This window comes from Sus scrofa, chromosome 8 (genome assembly GCF_000003025.6).
Source record: "Sus scrofa isolate TJ Tabasco breed Duroc chromosome 8, Sscrofa11.1, whole genome shotgun sequence".
NCBI lineage: Eukaryota > Metazoa > Chordata > Mammalia > Artiodactyla > Suidae > Sus > Sus scrofa.
This window is the reverse complement of record NC_010450.4, coordinates 80,587,741-80,609,881: the sequence shown is the minus strand read 5'-3', so window position 1 is coordinate 80,609,881 and position 22,141 is coordinate 80,587,741. Positions and strand designations below refer to the sequence as shown.

The 22,141-nt window shown below is 41.9% G+C and overlaps 1 protein-coding gene across 4 annotated transcripts in view; it reads right to left on the bottom strand.

Moving 5' to 3' along the window:
* The window catches only part of NR3C2 (nuclear receptor subfamily 3 group C member 2), a 365,879-nt gene that overhangs the window by 59,169 nt on the left and 284,569 nt on the right, over positions 1-22,141 (bottom strand). For all 4 annotated transcript variants that reach the window (XM_021100657.1, XM_013978843.2, XM_013978840.2 and 1 more), the window contains exons 5-6: positions 12,716-13,066; positions 11,355-11,499 (exon numbers count right to left, since the gene is read on the bottom strand). In XM_021100657.1, coding sequence (XP_020956316.1) covers positions 11,355-11,499; positions 12,716-13,066 — 496 coding nt within the window. The remainder of the gene's footprint in view (positions 1-11,354; positions 11,500-12,715; positions 13,067-22,141) is intronic.

Below are 22,141 nucleotides of genomic sequence, written 5' to 3'. Positions count from 1 at the left end.
AATGGAAAAAATAAAAATCATTATAAAAAAATGAAAAATTAAAAAAAAAAGTGCAAAAATCCCCAAAGGACTGATAATGAAAAAACTGATATAGGTCAAAAAACAAAAAACAAAAAACAAACAGGTTTGTGGGAAGAAGTCACTCTTGACTTTGATGGTAAAAGAAGTGATCAGAGAGGAAACATCCTTCATGTCAGGCTTGGTGGAGGGGGAAGGGGGGGCGGGGGGCGGCCAGAGGGAAGAAAACATTAGGAGCAGAGGCACAGCCATGGAAAGACAGGATGAAGGGAAGGGGAAGATTGAATTGCCTGGCCCAGAGCTGACGAGGGGGAGCAGCAGGAAATAATGTTGAAAAGAGCATGTTGAAATTAATTAGTTTACTGAGTATTTACTAATGCCAGACAGTATCGCAGGTGCTGGCCATGCAAAGGAGAACCACAGAAGCCAGCTTCCTCACCCCCTTGAGCCTAAGTTACAGGGTCAGGGGACTTGCTCTGGAGAAAATAAACATGCGACAAGAAGGACTGGGTAGGGGGGAGGGGGAGGGGTCTCCTCTAGGTCTGGTGATGGAGCAAAATCTGTCTGAATAGGAATATTTTGAGCTGAGACAAGATGAGAAAACACCAACGGCCTGCACAGGGCCAACAGCAAGTGTGATGGGCCTGAGGCAAGCATGACCTTGGGAATCTGAAAAAGCACGTATAACTGAATCACTTTGTTGGACAGCAGAAATTATCACGACAGTGTAAATCAACTATACCTCAGTTGTCATGGGTCAGCAGAAACAAATCTGACTAGCATCCATGAGGATGCAGGTTGGATCCCTGGCCTTGCTCAGTGGGTTAAGGATCCTGTGTTGCTGTGGCTGAGGTGTAGGCCAGCAGCTACAGTTTTGATTCGACCCCTAGCCTGGGAACCTCCAAATGCTGTGGGTGCAGCCCTAAAAAGCCAAAAAAAAAAAAGTTCATTTGTATCTTTTTTAATATTCCATATGTAAGTGAAAACATATGATGTTCGTTTTTCACTAACTTCACTTAGTATAATAATCTCTAGGTCCCATCCATGTTGCTGCAAATGGCATTATTTTATTCATTTTTTATGGGTGAGTAATATTCCATTGTGTGGAATATAACTTCCACACATCTTTTTTATACAGCATATATATGGGTCTTGTTTTTTGCATGCATTCGGCCATGTGGTTAGAGCATTTAGTCCATTTACATTTAAGGTAATTATTGATATGTATGTTCTTATTGCCCTTTTGTTAATTGTTTTGGATTTGTTTTTGTTGATTTTCTCCAGCCCTTTATCGCTTGGTCTTTTTTCTCACCTTTTGTTCTCTTCTCTTGGGGTTTGATGACTATGTTTAGTGTTGTGTTTGAATTGCGTCTATTGTAGATTTTTGGTTTGTGGTAACCATGAGGTTTTGATATAGGAGTCTATATGTACACACACAAGATTGCCTTAAGTTGCTGATCTCTTAATTGCAAATGCATTTCCAGGATCCTGCATTTGTACCTTCCTCTTCTCACAATTGCTGGTTTTGGTGGCATATTTGTATGTGGATGATTTCCTACCTTTACTAATGTTTGCCTTTACTGGTGAATGAACTTATTGCAGAACAGACACAGACTCATAGACTTTGTACACAAACTTACGGTTACCAAAGGACACAGATGGGGTGGGGGGAGGGGTGAACTGGCGATTTGAGATCGGCACATGCACACTGGGGTATACTGAATGACTGGCCAATGGAGACCTGCTGTACTGCACAGGGAACTCTACCCAATCAATATTCTGTGATAATCTACATGAAAAAGGATCTGAAAAAGAATGGATGTGTGTAGATGTGTAACTGAATCACTTTGTTGTACAGCAAAAATGATCACAACGTGTAAACAACTCTACTTCAATAAAATTTTTTTAAATGGGAAAAAATAAAGAAAAAGAAAAAAACTTTAAAAAATGAAAAAAAAAAAAAGAGAGAGAGAATGACCTTGGACTCTTTAAAGCACCAAGAGGTCATCCATGGGGCTAACCAAGGGCGCTGGCAAATCCTCCGAGAGAGCTCTCAGACTGCATCTTACTATTTTCAATACCACTTTTTTTGTGTGTGTGGTCCTACCAAAAAAGGTCCTGCAAAAGAGGATGATGTATGTTACCTGAGTCACACTCCCTGGGGATGTGGCAGGTGGGATTTCTTCATGACTCGGCTTTCACTTTTCCCACCTTTCCACCCACCTGCCACTAGAGCCTCAGCCCCAGGTTTTGTTTACTGTTGAACTCCCAGCACCTGGAACAGTGCTTGGTGTATTCAAGTTGCCCGAGAGATATGTGTCCAATTGATGCACTGTGGGGACAGCACTTGTCTCCTCCTCCCCAGAGTGGTCCAGAATGAGAGGCAGGGTTTGAACGCCCACCTGCAAGAACTTCCCTTCTCTCATTTACTCTGCTGAAATATCTGGAAGTAACTTTGGATTCCAACTCTGCCTGGCATCAACATGCTAGGTTGATAAAGGGGAAGAAATATTTTTTAAAAAGGGAGAGAAGGAGTTCCCATTGTGGCTCAGTGGTAATGAACTGGACCAGTATCCATGACAATTCAGGTCCGATCCCTGGCCTCACTTGGTGGGCTAAGGATCTGGCGTTGCCCTGAGCTGTGGCGTAGGTCACAGACTCAGCTTGGATCTAGCATTGCTGTAGCTGTGGCTGTGGCCGGCAGCTGTAGATCCAATTCAATCCCTAGCCTGGGAACCTCCATATGCTGCGGGTGTGGCCCTAAAAAGCAAAGCAAAAAAAAAAAAAAGGAGAAAAAGAAAGCATTTCTCACTTGAGCACTTAACTTTGCTCTGCTCCCTCTACACGACTGAATGATTCTTTCTTGTGTGTAGCTTATAAAACCTCCTCAGGCCCCACTGCACATGCCCCCCTCCCCCAAGTCCTCCCTGCCTGGCCTCCTTCGGGTGGCAAGATGTCCTTTATAACTACTTTTGTGCAAAAGAAATTTCCACTTTTCAGTGTTTCTGCCCTTTGCAGACCAAGAATGCCCATTTTCTATTTAGGTGCTGTTTGGAGGTGTGTGTGAGACAGAGAGAGAGATGGAGAGAGACAGAATGAGAGACAGAGACAGGGGTGGGGGTTGGGGGGAGGAAGGAAGCAAAGAGGAAGAGGTGGGAGGTGGACGGGGAGTGAGGAGGGCAGGCCACGAGGAACGGGGGAGGGGAGAGGGGAACAGGGGTGGCCGGGGGTTATAAACTACAGAAAGCACACAGTTCAGGGTCCCAGTGAGCAGAGGGAGGTAAGAAATCCCATCTGAAAGCAGAACTAAGGGAACCAAAGAGGGAAAGCGAGGCAGGGGACAGAGGGGCCGGCAGCAAACTGCGGGAGTGAAGAGGATGCTGAACCAGGTTCCCCCGCGCCCCTGGCCCCCTCATCAGCACCCCTGCCCCGTGTCTGTCACGGGTCCTTACCCTGGTGGAGCCAGGGTCCCGGCACAGAAGTCATTTCCTGTGGCTCAGGAATATCAAGCAGGCCCCTGGGGAGGCGAGGGTGGGGCCTGTCGAATGCTCCCTCCACCCCCCGTGGGCTCCCTGAGGACGCACTGATCCCAGCCCGGACAGCAGGGATGTGGCCTGGAACGCGCAACAGCTGGAGCTTTAGGACCTTAGGTGCAGGGGGACCTTAAGTGAACTGTCCCACGGGCAAAGTGGCCTGGGGTGAGCTCCTCCTAAGGACAGCTGGATGATGGCAGCGTGGTGACAGCCAGAGGGGACACAACACCGACAGGCTGCGCTCCCGGAAAACATGGCCTGAAACGACTGATAATGGAGTCCTGAACTTTTCTACTGGTGCTGCCAGTACAACCAGCACTGAACACAAAGCCAGTGTGGGCTGAGCTGCCCTTCCCTCCCTCCTGAGCAAGCAAACATGTTCCCCTGAGGTCACCCTGAACTGGCACTAGAGGCACTCAGACAGTGTCAGGAAGACCTAAACTCTCCCTCTCTCTTACCAACAGTCTCTGAACCCAAATAGTAAGAGGTTCAGAACTACAAGGACAGCAAAAGATCACCTCAAATACATTTTTAAAACTGAATTTTTTTTTCTTTTAAAAAAATTAAACTTAGTTTTTATTAGAGTATAGTCGATTTACAGTGTTGAGTCAATTTCTTCTGTACAGCACAGTGACCCAGTCTCATACACACATTCTTTTTCTCATGTTCTCTTCCATCATGGTCTAGTCCAAGAGACTGGATATCGTTCTCTGTGCAGTACAGCAGGACCTCATTGCTTATCCATCCTAAATGTAATAGCTTTTTAAAATTGGGCTCTGACTTGAAACAATATAAACATGCTTTTAAATATGCTTTGGTCAAGGGGGAGGGGTGGACGGGGAGTTTGGGGTTAGTAGATACAAGCTATTACATTTAGAAAGGATAGAAAATGAAGTCCTACTGCACAGCACAGGCAGCGATATCCAATCTCCAGGGACAGACCATGATGGGAAAGAACATAAAAAAGAATGTATATATATGAATCACTTTGCCGTACAGTAGAAATTGGTACACTGTAAATTAACTATACCTTCATAAAAAATTAAAAAAATAATAATATACTTTTGATTCTAAAATATTGGCAGAGGCTTAAAAGGGTGTAATACTCAACCTTCGTTTCAGAAATTCCAAAAAATTGAAGAAATTTCATTACAGGCGTAAATGGGAGTTTTAATATGTGTACTGAACTTGATAAGAAATTCGTATACTGGCAGTGATCTGGAGCCATATGTGATAAGCTGTTTCAAGGTAAAATTGAATAATGAATCATTTAATACATATTTGAAAAGTTTTGCATTTATAATAGGAAAAGTTCTATTCTAATTTAAAGTATTAACTCATGGCTTCACCCCAGTGTTTAATGAAAATCAGAAAGAGTGTTTTCCTTAATTATCCCTACTTCCCGTCTTCCCTCCAACTCCAATAAAGCCAGTACACAGCTGAAGGATAAGACCTTTGGGGATTTTCAGATCTGCTTCACGTCTGAAAGCAAACAAAAATGATCAACGGTCCAAGTTTTTGTCACCATTTTAAATAAAGCAACTCCTCTGATGGTGAAAACAATATGCTCGCACATCCCACTTCTTTACCAGCAACTTCATCCTTTTATGTTCCTCAGCCTAGGTCAGCTCTCCTCCTCCTCTATTTCCTCCCCCTGGATGTCACTAGCTGAACCCATTCCAGGGAAACCTTCCCTGTCTAGTCCAATACCTCCAATTAATTGCTAGCAAAGCACTCTTCTTTCTTTTTGCATATATATATATATATATATATATATTTTTTTTTTTTTTTCCTTTTTAGGGCTGCACCTGCTGCATATGGAAATTCCTAGGCTAGGGGTTGAATGGGAGCTGTCACTGCCGGCCTACACCACAGCTACAGCAACATGAGATCTGAGCCTCAGCTGCCACCTACACCACAGCTCATGGCAATGCTGGATCCTTAGCCCACTGAGCGAGGCCAGGGATGGAACCCACACCCTCATGGATGCTACTTGGGTTCATTACCTCTGAGCCACAAAGGGAACTCCTCTTCTTTCAATACTTATCATGATAATCATTTTAGGATTTTTTTGATAATTTCTGTCTCTTCTGTTCAACTATAAGGTCCATGAGATAGGATATAAATATTTTTCACTATGCTAAAATCACTGCTCAAAGAATTGACAGCAGTTAGTAAACATCTCCTCAATAAATACAGGATGAAGGATGCAAAAGAGATTAAACTTTAGTTGCAGCCCATCCTCTGCAACTAATTTGTTTCCCTACAAAACACAGGTCCTGTAACAGTACCCTGGGATGGAGGGACAACACACAAGCTCTATTCATTGGTGAGATTTTATCAAAAGGCTTTATGTCATTTCTAAATGTTTAATGGGAATAGGTCTCCCCTCTCCCTCTGAAAAATGCAGCTCTGTACCACTCTTTCTAGATGAGAAAAAACTTAAGTCTAAACTGGGGTTAAGAATAGAGGACAGACGCTCATTCTAATAATTATATCATATTATTTAACTACTTATAACACAAGTAGGGTTTTTGGGTTTCCATTTTATGTCAGTATTTACTAGACAAATACATGGATCTTATGTGACCTTTTTAATTTTTCTTTTTTTTGGGGGGGTTCTTACTTCCTGTTTATTTCTAAAACCCTTCAATGACATTAATTTTCCCAGGCTTCAAACATAAGGTACTGGAGTTCCCATAATGGCACAGCGGAAGTGAATCTGACTAGGAACCATGAGGTTGTGTGTTTGATCCCTGGCCTCGCTCAGTGGGTTAAGGATCTGGCATTGCCGTGAGCTGTGGTGTAGGTCACAGACATGACTTGGATCTGAGTTGGTGTGGATGTGGCGTAGGCAGGCAGCTGTAGCTCCGATTGGACCCCTGGCCTGGGAGCCTCCATAGGCCATGGGGTGCAGCCTTAAAGAGCAAAAAATAAAAAATAAAAAAAAAAAACAGGTGCTTTCTCCTAAGTTCCACTTGTTAAAGAGGATTCTTACGATTTTGCACTTTGAAACCTGTACACTTGGATGTTTACACACAATTAAAAATTAATGGGTGACACCAAAAGTATCAGTACCAACAACAAAAACAGATGAACTGGACTTCATTAAAATGGAAAACCTTATTTAAAAAGCACATCACAGGATACTATCAAGAGAGTGAAAAGACAACCCACAGAATGGGAGAAATCTGATAAGGGTTTAATATTCCAAAATACAATAAAAACTCCTACAACCTGAGGACAAAAAGACAAACAACCTAAATAAACATGGGAAAGGACTGGAATGGACATTTCTTCAAAGAAGCTATACAAGGAGTTCCTTTCGTGCCTCAGTGGTTAACGAATCCAACTAAGAACCATGAGGTTGCAGGTTTGATCCCTGGCCTCACTCAGTGGGTTAAGGATCCAGCGTTGCCATGAGCTGTGGTGTAGGTTGCAGACGCGGCTCGGATCCCGTGTTGCTGTGGCTCTGGCATAGGCTTGGCAGCTACAGCTCCAATTCAACCTCTAGCCTGGGAACCTCCATATGCAGCCCTAGAAAAAGGCAAAATGACCAAAAAAAAAAAAAATAAGCTATATAAATGGCCAACAAGTTATGAAAAGAGGCCCAACATCATCAGTCATTAAGGAAGTGTAAATCAAAAACACAATGATAGCACTTTGCATCTATCAAGAGATAAGTCAGGCAGGGAAAGACAAATATTGCATGATACCATTTATACATGGAATCTAAAACATCCAAACAGAGAGCAGAATTGTGGCTGCCAGGGGCTGGTGGGTGGGGGACGTGGGGGCAGGTTGCTTAAAGGGACAGAGTTGCAACTAGTAGACAAATAAGTTGTGGCAATCAAATGCACAGTATAGTAAACATAGATAACAATACTGTATTTTAATCAACAAATTGGTCAAGAGACTAAATCTTAATTATTCTCACCACACCAAAAAGAAATGGCAATTATGTAATGTGACAGAAGGGCTAACTACTACAATGACAATTGTGCTACAAGATATAAATGTAGCAAATAACATCTGTAGACATTAAATTTACAGTGCCATACGACAAAGATATTTTGTTACTTGACACAAAAATCCCGCAAATACTTTACCGGACTAGCATAGCTATTTAAAAAATGAAAAAAAACAAAAAACAAAACAAAAAACAAAAACTCAGAAAATAAGTTTTAGCAAGGATGTGGTGAAATTGGAACCCTTATTATCTTGTTACTCTTTTAACTTGCACATTGCTTGTGGGAATGTAAAACTGTGCAACTGCTGTGGAAAGCAGTTCAATGGCTCCTCCAAAGTTACATGCAGACTTAACCATATGCCCCAGTAATTCCATTCCTAGGTACAGACCCAAAAGCAATAAAAGCAGGGACTCAAACACGTACTTAGATGCAAACAGATAATTATATACAAATGTAATATATACATATAGAGCAGTATCATTCACAATAACCAGAGGCAGAAACACCCCAAGTCTGCAAATGTATAAACAAAATGTGGTCAATTCTCTTTATTTGGTAAAAGTAACCACGGTAGTCAAAGTATATAAAGTTGTTGCAGACACTGAATTAGCTCAACAGCTGCTCCTCTGAGGGGACATACAGGTTGAGGTTCATCAGGGTTCCTGATCACAACATTGTCACTGGCTGATGTAGACACAATCTTGTTTTATGTATGTTTTGTTTAAAGACCCTTATTAACATACATTGTTGATCCATTAACACTGAACTCACAACCAGCAGCACTGTCACTTGTGTCTGAAAGACGCTTACCTAACACCTGTATTTTTTCCCTAAGGCACATCATAGCCTTCTTGCACTTAGGAATAGAGTGCCTGTCAGCACTGCTTGCGGGTAATTTTAAAGAGTGAAATCACCAGCAGAAAGCACAGCAACGCAAGAAAGTTGGCACTCACTAGACCACAGAAAGTATACTTATTAAGAGCATGAGAGCTGAGCTGACAGGAGAAGGCAGAATCCCAGATGAAACATACAGGCTGGGTGACTTAAGTATACTGCCTCTTTGCGCTGCAAGTACTGACTTTTGGATTACAGATAAATGCAGCTGCAGGCCAATTCACAAGTATGGAATCTGGGAACAATGAGGTCAAGTCTATACATGTACAATGGAATAGTATTCAGCCATGAAATGAGATTCTGATACATGCTATAATAAGGGTGAACCCTGAAAACATTATGCTAAGTGAAATAAGATAGAAAAAAAAAGGACGCATATTATATGGTTTCATTTATATGAAATAGAATAGGCAAATTCATAGATCAGAGGTTATCAGAGGTTTGGGGACAAGGAGGATGTGGAGTTACTGCTAAACTGATCCAGAGGTTCTGTTTGGGATGATGAACCAAGTACTGCAGATGGATAGTGCTGATGGTGGCACAGCAGTGTCAGTGCAATTAAGGCTACAGAATGGTGCACGAGAAATGGTTAAAATGGAAAATTTTATATTGTACCTATTTGATGACAAAGAGTCAACAGAGTCACTGAATAAGATTAAACTACACTCTGGAGTTCCCGTCGTGGCGCAGTGGTTAACGAATCCGACTAGGAACCATGAGGTTGCGGGTTCGGTCCCTGCTCTTGCTCAGTGGGTTAACAATCCGGCGTTGCCGTGAGCTGTGGTGTAGGTTGCAGACGCGGCTCGGATCCCGAGTTGCTGTGGCTCTGGCGTAGGCCGGTGGCTACAGCTCCGATTGGACCCCTAGCCTGGGAACCTCCATATGCCGTGGGAGCGGCCCAAGAAATAGCAACAATAACAACAACAACAACAAAAAAGACAAAAGACCAAAAAAAAAAAAAAAAGATTAAACTACACTCTAATAAAAAAATTTTAAAACTATATGAGAGCTTAGTAGTAAGGCTGTCATTACAACTACTGTTTGGTAATGATATATCAATATAAAGTTAATAAGTTAAAATCCCACTCAAATCACTCTTCCTTTCAAACTCCTTAAATTCACAGTATTTTTGGTCCAGGATTACTAATTACTTCAGCCATAAAAGAGATTCTTAAAAGAAAAGAAAAGGATTAAATGGGTCACTTGAATCTTCTGTTAAAACAAAATCTAAAGGAGCCCATGCTGGATGGTAGATTCTGGTTTTTTTTTTTTTTTTTTTGTCTTCTTAGGGCCACCACCTGCAGCATATGGACGTTCCCAGGCTAGGGGGTCTAATTGGAGCTGTAGCTGCCAGCCTACGCCACAGCCATGTCAGATCCTTAACCCACGGAGCGAGGCCAGGGATCGAACCTGCAACCTCATTGTTCCTAGTCAGATTCGTTAACCACTGAGCCACGACGGGAACTCCTGGATGGTGGATTCTTATTTACCCACACTTCCTCTTAAAATAAAGACCCTCCTTAATGTGTTTGGGTTTACAGACTATATTTAAAAACAGGCTTATTATTTAATAATATCAGATGATGACTGTGGAAAATAGGTAAATTAAAATGTGCCTGTCAGTTGTTTGGCCTCACTTCATGCTTTTGGTGCAAATTTATTCAGCAGTAGGTTATTCCTTCTGATTATCTGCCAAAAGAAGGGTCAGCCCAAGAGCCAACAGCTGATGTTCCTAATCTGCCCTGGAATGAAACTGCCTCCAAGGTCCACCATGCCAAGGGGGGAAGGTAACTCCCAGGAAACTGCTACCAGGACAATTTAGGCATCTTGGCACCAAATGGACACTTTTCACCTTTTCCATCTTCCACTGCCCATCTATTTCTCATCTGCTTCCTTCCATGATGAAAACCCCTATTTTGATATCTCAAGGGACAGCCATCTGTTAGGATACAGCTGTCATTTCTGTCATAATTCAAATGTTCCTTTTAAAGTATTTCTTGACCCAACAATCACAAAGAAAGGTGCTCATGTCAAATGCAAACAATATGAAAAGGGAAAGTTAACACAGAGAGGAACTCACGGCCAGAGAAAAAGCTATTATAATTCTTTCCATCTTCTTTAGAAGCATCCTACTACGAAAAATGTCTCACTACTGAAGAAGAGTTTGGCTTCTTTTATGACTGCAAAGAGGGGTAATTATGATTGTCATGAAAACACACTGAGCAGCTGTATACTGTTAACAAAAGAATCATTATATGAATGCGCTCAAAACCTGGCACTTTATACATTCACATTTCCTAGAAATACGACAGTCTTCCCAACCAGAGTAGATACCAAAAGAGACTGTTTTGGATTAATTGCGGCTTTGTACCAACCAAGTTTTGGGAGCCAAATGAATCATTTTTCTTTGGGACAATTCTCACATAATATTATATGAGATCTACCTACACTGATTTATACATACTCAGACATGTGCACTGTAATTTTGTAAAAAGTAATTTTTAAGTTCTCAACTGATAGATTTTTCTTTTTTCCTTTTCTTTTTTCTTTCTTTCTTTTTTTTTTTTTTGGCTTTTTAGGGCCATACGTGCAGCATATGGAAGTTTCCAGGCGAGGGGTTGAACTGGAGCTATAGCTGCTGGCCTATGCTATAGCCATAGCAACACAGGATCCTAGCTACATCTGAGACCTACACCACAGCTCATGGCAACGCCAGATCCTTAACCCACCAAGGAGGCCAGGGATTGAACCCACATTCTCATGGATACTAGTCAGATTCGTTTCCACTGAGCCACAATAGGAACTCCAGATTTTCAACTCCTAAAATGTGTATCAGTGGAGTCTTTCACAAACAGACAGCTGTTTAGGAATCATTTAAAAAAAAAGCATAACGAATAACTTCAGCTTATTTTATGAAGGCTAATTAATAGGTACTTACTCATTAAAGACTAGGTCTGGTGCAAAATAGAGAAACTGGCTGTTCGTATGTTTGTACGATCTCCAGCTCAAGGCAAATGATGACAGACACATCCAAGAATACTGGATTAGGGTAATTTGGTCCTCGAGAGGCAAGTTTTTAAATCCTGAAGAACAGAACAATTAATCACAGAAATACACTTAGCATTTAAGTACATTTCAGGAAGAAGCTTCTTAAGCCAACCCCACACAACCCTGTTTCTCTAAGTGACGCAAATCAATTCCACAGTGATTTATAAAGCACCTATCGTGGGCCTGGCTCTGTGCAATGTTTCATGTTCAATTCACCCTAAATGCTCCAGGGGAAAGAAAACTGAGATGCTCCTGGGAGTTTCCCTGGGGATGGTGGCCTATGACCCTCTGTTAGACTGAATGAAGTGGTGTTGAGCTGTACGACTTACTTCAGCCTACTCACAATCAATAGTTTTCAAATAAAGGATAACTGAGTGACTGTCAGCTCCTAAATATCTGCAATACAGGTGGAAGACTTTAGTTCTCATGAGTTTGCAGTGGTTGCAGAAAGTACTTCTCCTTGCTTCCCCTTGTCTGGTGTAACACGAAGCTTCAACCAACTTTGGAGGCAGAATAAGCATTCCGGACACTTGTCTTCCTTTTGCCCATGGCCTTCCTTTCTGGGCCTCAAGCTCTTGTTTTGTTTCTTTTCTCACCCTCTGAATCCCCAGCATGCACCAGGCCATTCTTTCGTTTATATAGTTTCACCTGGGCAAGCTACTCTCCCAAAGCTTTCCCTAATCTTTTTCCTTATGGCTGCTCATTGACCACAGGTCATCTAAGAAATTGCTCTGGATTAAGCAACTGAGACCCTGCAACTGTAATTCTAAGTGATAATATTACCACAGATTAATAGGGGCCTTATTAATAAAATCCAGCAGCACAAAAATGGCCAGAACAGGAATTTCAAGGACAATTTAGAAGGTATTGGACCTAAGATGCTATTTCTAGAAAGACCAGGCTTCAGTTTGCCCTGCTTATGAGTTGCTCAGAATGGGCTCAGTCTGTGCTTCCACAAACAGAATGTGCTTTACCTTATTAATCTTACTGGGATGAAACTTTCCATTTCAGGCCTCAACATAAGGACTATTTATGCTATGTGCACACTCGAACTCCTAACTCTTAACTCAAGAGACATGAGCACATTCCCCAGAGTTTTTTCTACACACTTGATTACCTTGGCCTTGGGTGGAAAACTGGGTGTCAGGACTGAACAGAGAGCCAAGTTACTTGCACTGTGGCACCTGGTGCAGTCGCTGCCCTGACTCGCCTAGCTCAGGACGCAGAGCCTGAAAGCAGAGGCCGTCCTACCTGGAAGTACCTTTGCCCACTTCACGACCTGGATCATCTGTTTGCCTGCTAAGCGGTTTAGGGTGGAGAGCAGATTTTCGGCTGTATCTGGTTTTGAGCTGTCATAGCCTGCGTACACAATTTCGGGTTCGATGGTTTCGAGGACCATAGACGGGGAAGGCGTGAGCGCGCGTGAAATTGTGGAGAGCTGAGGGACCAGCGCCGAGTTGACCGAGGGCTCTTTTGCGGGAGCGATGTATGTCGTCCCCTCCTCTGGGCTCTGGGGGGGTGGGGGGGGAGGGGGGGGCTGTTGCTGCTGGGACTGTTCCTCGTGGATCCCTTTCAACTTTCCTAACTTCTTGGACTTTCGAGCTGTGAAAAGAAAAAAAAACAAAAACAAAAACAATAAGGGCCCATTATGATTATGTCTGGCATGATCCATATCATGTAAAGGGCAGCATTTCTGTATGTTATTTACAAAGTTGTAAATCCTGAGTTCTCACTGCAAGCAAAAAAATATTTAATTTTGTATCCTCATGAGATGCTGAATGGTCACTAAATTTACTGTGATAATCATTTCAATAATGTATGTAAGTCAAATCATAATATCGTACACATGTTTAAAAAAAAAAAATTCTTTTTAGGGCCGCACCCGTGGCATGCGGAGGTTCCCAGGCTCGGGGCTGAAGCGGAGCTGCAATTGCTGGCCTATACCACAGCCACAGCAATGTGGAATCTGACTCTCATCGTGACCTACACCTCAGTTCACTGCAATGCCACATCCTTAACCCACTGAGTAAAGCCAGGGATTGAAACTGTATCCTCATGGATACTAGTTGGATTCTTAACCCGCTGAACCACAATGGGCACTCTCACACTATGCACTTAAAAATTATACCGTGCTGTATGTTGATTACTATCTTGATAAAATGAATACATAAATAATAAATGGCACCACAAAAAGAGTTAAAAAAGATTATGTTTGTGATCCTTTACATGAGGTAAACTATAATGAAATTGACTTCTATGGAGTAAAACATCCTTTTTCTCTAAAGATGTCTTGTTATGCTAGTAGCTTAATATCCTTTCGTTGTTTTTCTGATACCAGACACTGTCCTAAATGCTTTGTATATATTAACCATGTTAATATTATGACTAGGTATTATTATGAGTCTCATCTTATAATAAGGTAACTGAGACCAGAGGGTAGAGAAATCTGTCCAAGGTCACACAGCTCCTATGTGTAAAATAAAGAGCTCAGAGAAGGGTAAATTGCTTCATATACTAATAAGTTATATATGCCTCAATTAAATCTTATGTACACCAATAATTCCCACCTATTATCCACCAAAGAGTTGGCAATGAGGGCTAGACTGGCCTGATTGAGTTTATTAGCGCTGTCTCTGCTCCCTTCTTCTGTATTTCCTTTTTTTCTTTGTAGGGCCATACGACAGCATATGGAAATTCCTGGGCTAGGGGTCAAATTGGAGCCACAGCTGCTGGCCTGCGCCGAAACCACAGCAACTCGGGACCCAAGCTGCATCTTCAGCCTACACCACAGCCCATGGCAATGCCGGATCTTTAAGCCACTGAGCAAGCTCAGGGATCAAACCCGAATACTCATGGACCCTATGTTGGGCTCTTAACCTGCTGAGCCACAATGGGAACTCCTCTGCTCCCTTCTGCTTTCCCGGGCCCTTTACTTGTTCTCCTTTGGTGCTTCTCCAGCACTAACTCTTTCTGGCACAGTCCTGTGCAACCACTTGCTAAGGCAGAGTAGTGATTTTGTACAGATGCCCTCAGACCAATATCCCTGCTTCTACTGTGAACTGCTGAGACAGAAAGAGTGGGTGTTCCTTCCCTTTCACAGACCCCACGGGGGTACCCTGGTAAATGCGATGCCCACACACAGTGATTTAAAATTTCTACTGACTAAAGGGGGCCACAATCAATGCCAAAGCATGGCAACAGAATGGAAGGAAACAAGTATCTGGAGGATTCCAAACTGGAGCCCTAACTAGTAAATGTACAGGAATTAATGCTATTAAAGAAATCATGTGCAAGTTACACCATTACAAATGCAATCTTTAAAAACCTCTCCTAGTCTATATTTTTAATGTAAATAAGCATCTCACATATCACATAGCCTAGAACTAAAAAAAATACCTCTGCACAGCGATACCACTTTAGATCTTTAGGAGGATGTATGTACAAGGGACCACATTCTGATTGACCCAGAAAAGTCCTGGTTTGTGCTTGCTTCCCAGCATAATTACCAGTAAGTTTACCCCTAAAAGCGTCACATTTTAGACAATAACGAATGTGTGCATCTTAATTAAAGAATCCACATAAACATTAATAGCAACTGCTTTTCTTTCACATTTCTTTTTGAGGACTCTTACAATAGATATGGGAAAGGAAAGACTGGGGAGGTGGGAGAATTGAGAGGTGAATGCGGGGGCTGGGGGCCGGATGGCAGGTGGGTGGGGTTGATGGGTAGATGGATAAATAATGGGGAAGATGGGTAAATTGTTAAATGGGGATGCATGGATAAATTGTTAAAGGATAAAGAGAGCTCAGAAGTGTCAAGTGGAGCTTGGAGCTGTGGTGATAAGTTACTCTGCAATTTTAGGGTCTTCCATTGTATTGAAGAATTTATTTTAAAATTCTTGAAGAAACAGACACCTTCTACTTAGTTCTAACATGCATGAGGGATTCGCAGGATACAAATTAAACAGCAAGTAGGGCTATGCCACGCCAATTAATTTGATTTTTAAAATAACCATTCATACCTATAATTATGGCATTAAGTATCTACCACCTTCATCACAGAAACACTTACTGCTTCAGATAAAAGACAAACCACTACCCACCAAAAGACATATCTGCCACACATTTGCTAAATACTGGAACTACACTTAAGAAATGAGCAAGATATACCTACTATCTTTAAGGAGTCTAAAATGAGCAAAAAATTAAAAAATTTCAATTATCTTAAATCATTTCATTTCTCACAGACTATCTCCTACTATAAAAGAGTTGAGGCAGAGATTTCCCACTGTGGCTCGATGGGTTACAAACCTGCCTAGTAACTATGAGGATGCGGGTTCAATCCCTGGCCTTGCTCAGTGGGTCAGGAATCCGGTGTTTCTGTGAGCTATGGTGTAGGTCTCAGATGTGGCTTGGATCCTGTGCTGCTGTAGCAGCTGCAGCTCTGATTCCACCCCTAGCTTGGGAACTCCATACGCCGCAGGTAGAGCCCTAAAAAGCAAAAAAGAGTCAAGGCAGAAAAATCTGAGTTTTAGAATTGTTTGAATATTCCATTCTTGTATGCTAATACATAGTGGCTGACAAAGTCCTGCCCAGCAGTGCTGGATGTACAGTAGGTGAGCAAGATGCTTCTGATGAGTGAATGAGCAAATGAACCAAAGAAAAAATAATCAGCACAGCACCTCAAAAACTAGGCAAAATAAAGAAGGAGAAGAAAAGACACAAACACGCAGATAATCCAAAATGCTGGCCAACGGCTGACTCCATACGAGCTTTGAGAAAACCCTCAACAGCACAGACTGGTCATTTAAAGAATCAGACACTTGGAACCAACTACCTCTGTGTCACATAAACTTTTCTCTAAGTCTCAACTGATTCACCTGAAAAATGAGAATAATAGTGCTTTTCTCTCCGATCTCACAGAGGGTTAAAGGGATGAGAAAACTAAAAACAATGGTTGAAAATCATTACTAACATCTGATTATGCTACTGTGTTACTTCTATTCTTTCACATAATTTTGCAGATATTAAAACGATTCCAGTTCGTTAAGACATCCTTATCCTTTCTAAGACCACATTCAATGATAACCATCATTTGATTGACGAGACATAGCCAAGGGTGATATTCTCAAATTTTATTAAAAGTGATATTTGCTTGCAAATTAATTAGAAAATCCATACTTGTTTTAGGCTTTAGGTCTATAAGGCTGTGTTTATTCTCATGGCTGATTTAAGGTCAGTGCTGTAAAATACCATGACGAAGAATGCTTAATATTTTCTTTAGCATTTAGACACAAAGCTGTGGCCTGTGGTAGAACCTACTGAACAGATTATCAATATTATGCTTGGCATTTCAGTTACATTTAACTTTATGCTGTGATGTTATGAATACATATGGTACGCTTGGAGTTGAGTAATTATCTCTATTTCATTAGGTAGTTCAAGATAAATAAATATTTTAGGTGTGCAGATTCTTTAGCCAAGTGCATGCGTCCAGTACCTTTTTCTTAGAGCATTGGGAGTACAGTTACATAATAATAATACTTACATTACTCAAAGTAGCCCTTCTAAGATGCCTGAAAATTTTATACTGTTCTTTTAACACATGCTGCATTCTAAAATTAAAGCTCCTGAAAACCGTTCATGTCTTATGTATTCCTAAAACATCACTTTCCATGATGCTTAAGGGTACTTAATAAATGTTTGTTGACTAAATTTATTTCATCTTCAAATTTTAATAAACTGTTATATAGGAAGCATTAATTTACTTCCGTGCAGGAAATGTAGGCACATTTCTGAGATTTTAAGATAAAATTTCTGGGTTGTTAATTATTATTCCTTTTTAAAATTTCTACTGTGCAATGATCCATCTGCAGCGCTATTTCTCTTAAAATGCCACTAACCAAAATAACAGTGAACTAAAACGTATTGAGCACTTGTGAACCAAAACACTTTCCAGAGGTCTTAAGCATCCCAGTGCTCAGCAGGACTCTATGATTAGGCAAGATGAGTTCCATTTGACAGGTGCAGAAGATGAAGCACAGAGAGAAGAGTACTTCTTCAAGGCTGAAGAGCTGCTAAACATCAGAGGTCAGTTTTGAATCCAGCCGTGCCTCAGTGCTCACACCCTTTTGTCCTTTTTTTGGGGGGGTATCACCGTGGTGTATGGAGTTTCCAGGCTAGGGGCTGAATTGGAGCTGCAGCTGCAGGCCTACACCACAGCCACAGCAACACGAGATCCAAGTCTCATCTGCAACCTACACCATAGCTCACGGCAATGCTGGATCCTTAACCCACCAAGTGGGGCCAGGGGTCCAGCCAGCATCCTCATGGATATTAGTCAGGTTCATTACCACTGAGCCAGGACACGAACTCCAGAGCTCCTACTCTTAACCTCTCGGCTGTGCAGTCTTCTCTGCCAATCCTTTTGTTTATATCTAATTTGTATTTTTTTAAACTTTCAGATTAGCACCAGCCTCAAATCCCAGTACATAATTAAGATGTGTGCTAATTTTACAGGAAAAATCTCTAGCCAAAGATACTTACATGAGCTTGTTTCCATTATTCAAAGAATCTGTGAACATAAATTTGGGGTCTTATCATTCACTACCTATCATCTTACTGAATTCAGATGGAGTTAATGGCCTTTGGGCTTGGGAACTCATGTTCCCAGGTAGCCTCAAGCTACATTTCATGTCTAACTGCCAGCAACAGTTGCAGGATGTGCGTGCGTGTGTGTGTGTGTGTGTGTGTGTATGAATACGATTGTGAGCGTCTCCCAGTCCCACTAAATTCCCAGAGGAGTTTGACTTCTACTTGGACATGACAGTAACAGTACCTGCTTAGTGGCTGCCCCCAGGTGTCAAGTCCTCTATGACCAGCAGCATCTTGGCAGCCGCTTTCTCGTGGCACAATTGGGAATCAGAACACTAAAGGTGCTCCAAGAACTGTTCCTCAGGAGCTGCGCAATGGGCAGGTCCTGCTTCCTATCTCAACTGATAAGCAGAACAGCAAGCAGGGGCAATGGGTGGGACCCTAGAAAAATAGTAGAAAATTCCTGATAGGATCTCAAGATTCACAGAGGCCTTGAAACATGGCCTGACTTCCTTTCTGCTTTGCTCCACCTCCTGAGGCTGGTCTGGTGTGGTGGGCTAGGCTGGGCTAGGCATGGCATATAAGGCCTGTGCCACAGCCATAGCAATACTAGATCTGATCTGTGACCTATATGGCAGCTCATGGCACTGCCAGATCCTTAACTCACTGAGTGAGGCCAAGGATTGAACCTGAAACTTCATAGATACTGGTTGGGGTTCTTAACCCACTGAGCCACAACAGGAACGTCCCTGAGCATCTATTTTCTGTTTCTACTGAGGTCAAGATAAGAATGAAAGGGCTTAAAGGGCAGTAAAGCAGGGATTTAGATGAGACATTAGGAGAATTTCCTCCAGGTTTTCTGGAATGTGTTATGGAGAGAGCCTGGAATGCATTACCAGCAAGAACATGTAATAATATTCTTTTCTAAAAACTCTCAAGTAAGAGGTAGGCAGGTTCTCTGCTTGCCTGAGCGCAGTTCTGCCTGCAGGAGGATGACAAAGTGAGTTACTGAGATCCAATGGCCCTAATGTGGAAGGAAGTACAGCCTCCAACATACACTCCAGCCTTCTGTGTGTGTGAGAGGAGCTTCCGTGGCTCATACTTGTCTGAAGGACAGGAATAAATCCCTTATATTTAGAAGTGTGTTAAGAGATCATTTCAGAAATGCTTTTCCAAAATATACTCCCAGGGTGAATACTGCGATCTCAAAATGCAGGCTGGGAAGAAGGTCCTGCACCATGAAAAAAAAAACCACCTGAAGTTCTATTCATTCTCTTCTACCCTACTCCCCAGCATTTGCATGCCTTTGTTTGTTTCTTTTATTTTTTAGTTTTACCATTTAAGGTACAGCACTATTTGCTCAAGTCTGTATTTAAAATGGGCTCCGTGGTTTATCCTGATCCTGAGATTACATAATTTTTTTTTTTTAAAGTGGGGAAGAGTTCATAGTAAAGAGCTATCATTAACAGAGACTCTGTATATCAGGTACTAGGATAATGGCATCTTTTAAAATAATACGTTATCCCATTCAATCCTCCTAAGTGCCCTGTGAGGTAGGTACCGTGGTCAGTGCTCTTGTACATAGGGGTAAAGTGGTTTGTCCAGGATGACAAGGATGGTATGCAGATGTTGGAGTCCAGTGAGGAGAAGGGGACTTCTTGTAATGATGTAAAAGAAGAAAAAAACCCCATTGCATGCAGAGGTGACATCAAATAGAAGGTCGGGGGCGGGGGGACGGGGGGTGGGGTGGTGGTGAAAAGGACCTAAAGGGCAAATGACTTTTCTAGATTATCAGCAGGGTTTCCGCTGGATCACCTCTAGTAAAGAGATTAGCCTTTTTAGCGGGAGGCATAGAACAGCCTGTACCAAGAAACATGATGTCTTTTTTGCCTAATTCCCTGGGCAGAATAGTCAACTTCTGTGTACTTGGGGGCTGTGGCTGCTTTGCTCCTTGTTTTGACACCTCAACTCTGATGGGAAGAAAAAATCAGAGGAGGCAGAAATCAAACCAGTCTGTATGAAAAAGCAGGATTTAAGAGCTCTTGCTGTGGCTCAGTGAGTTAAGAACCCAACTAGTTTCCATGAGGATGCTGGTTCGATCCCTGGCCTCAGTGGGTTAAGAATCTAGCATTGCTTCGAGCTGTGGTTCCAGATGCAGCTTGGATCCAGCATTGCTGTGGTTGTGGCATAGGCCTGCAGCTCCAATTCGACCCGTAGCCCAGGAACTTCCATGTGTCACAGGTGTGGTTATAAAAAAAATAAAAAAACCCAAATGAAACCAGAATTTATTGGAAGAACTGACTACTTCTGATTCAAAATAGTTTCCTTTTTTTTTTTTTTTTTTTTTTTTTTTTGTAGGGCTGCACCTGAGGCATATGGAAGTTCTCAGGCTGGTGGTCTAATTGGAGCTGCAGCTGCTGGCCTACACCACAGCCACAGCAACACAAGATTCGAGCTGTGTCTATGACCTACACCACAACTCATGGCAATGCCAGATCCTTAACCCACTGAGTGAGGCTAGGGATTGAACCTGCATCCTTGTGGATACTAGTCAGGTTCTTAACCTGCTGAGCCACAAAATGAAACCCCAAAATAAAGTTTCTAAGCTCCTTTGCAACAGACAGCTGAGTTCTTCAAAGAATTTTTTTTCCCCCGAATCAAATGAGCATTCCTTAGGAAATACAGATAATACATCTGCTTTGTAAATTCTTTGGGAATAATTATGCTATGCTCAAGACTGATGTGTGTGTGTGTGTGTGTGTGTGTGTGTAAAACAAAACACAAGCAAATAAGCAAAAAGAAGACAGAAAAGCTCCCTCTAGTTTTACTATCTACTTAAAGTAAGAAAAAGAGCACGAACAGCTGGGGCCACCCAGCAAAAGGTCCTTTCCTCAGTTAAAAAGTTAATTCCTTAATAGCTGAAAGAGCTGCCTTCTTGGCATACATTGGAGCAGAGAATTTATTTCATGAAGCACAATCTCATTGGTTATGCAAGGTAAATGGTCTCATTAAGGATGTTTTATGAAGAAACATGACTGTTCTAACAAGGTCAAGGGGTGAACAAGGCATGAGAAAGAGGCAAAAGGCAGTGACCTGGAAACAGACTACACAGCTCAGCTTAATTTACTGTGCCTTCCCCAGTCCTGGCGTGATTCTCCACAGGCTCAGGTCTAAAAGAACTGGTCAGATGCTAGAACACCTGCTGGGCAGAAAACTCAGAGGCATGGCCCTGAGCACACACACCTCCTTACACAGCCAAGTCTGCTCATCAGGATCCACCTTAAGCAATACTATATACAGGAAAATAAAGTTTCCCCAACAGCTAGATTAGGAGGGTGTTTACACTGGCTGTTTTTCGTTATAAAAATTTCAGTGGAAGATTCCTTCCCTAAGCTCTCAAAGAACAGATAAAACATAAAGCATGAACACTTGTTTGCACATCATTTTTAAGGTATGTTTCAACTATTCTGATGTCCCCTCTTAGCATTTGCTAGTACTTTACTGCCATGATTTTCTCACTTTGGTCCCTTTAATTGCAGCCCTACAATTTGGAAGTATCAGAGAATTCTAAAGCAATCAGGGAAGTTGCCTATATTCCATTTCAGAAAATTTTTAGTGATTAGTATTTGCATATATTTAAGACATTGAAGACATAGGAGTTCCTGCTGTGCAGCAGGACTGGTGGCATCTTGGAAGTTCCAGGATGCAGGTTGGATCCCTAGCCTGGTACAGTGGGTTAAAAGATCCGGCACTGCCACAGCTGCATGGTGGGTTGCAACTGCGGCTCAGATCTAATCCCTTGTCTGGGATCTCATCATACCACAGAGCAGCCAAAAAAAAAAAAAAAAAAAAAAAAAAAGGAGTGGAATGGAAAAATACATAGATGTAGAACAGTTTTATCTCCAGTATGCATTTTCTTCAAAATATTTCATCTCTCTTTGCTCAACAGTTTTTCTGTAAAATAATTACTTACAGCCACATTATAATTATTTTTTCAAAAACTCTTATTCAACAGCATTTTTATACAAAAGCATCTTAACCTTAATCAAATTATAAGTAGCGGGCTTTACCTTATTTACCTGC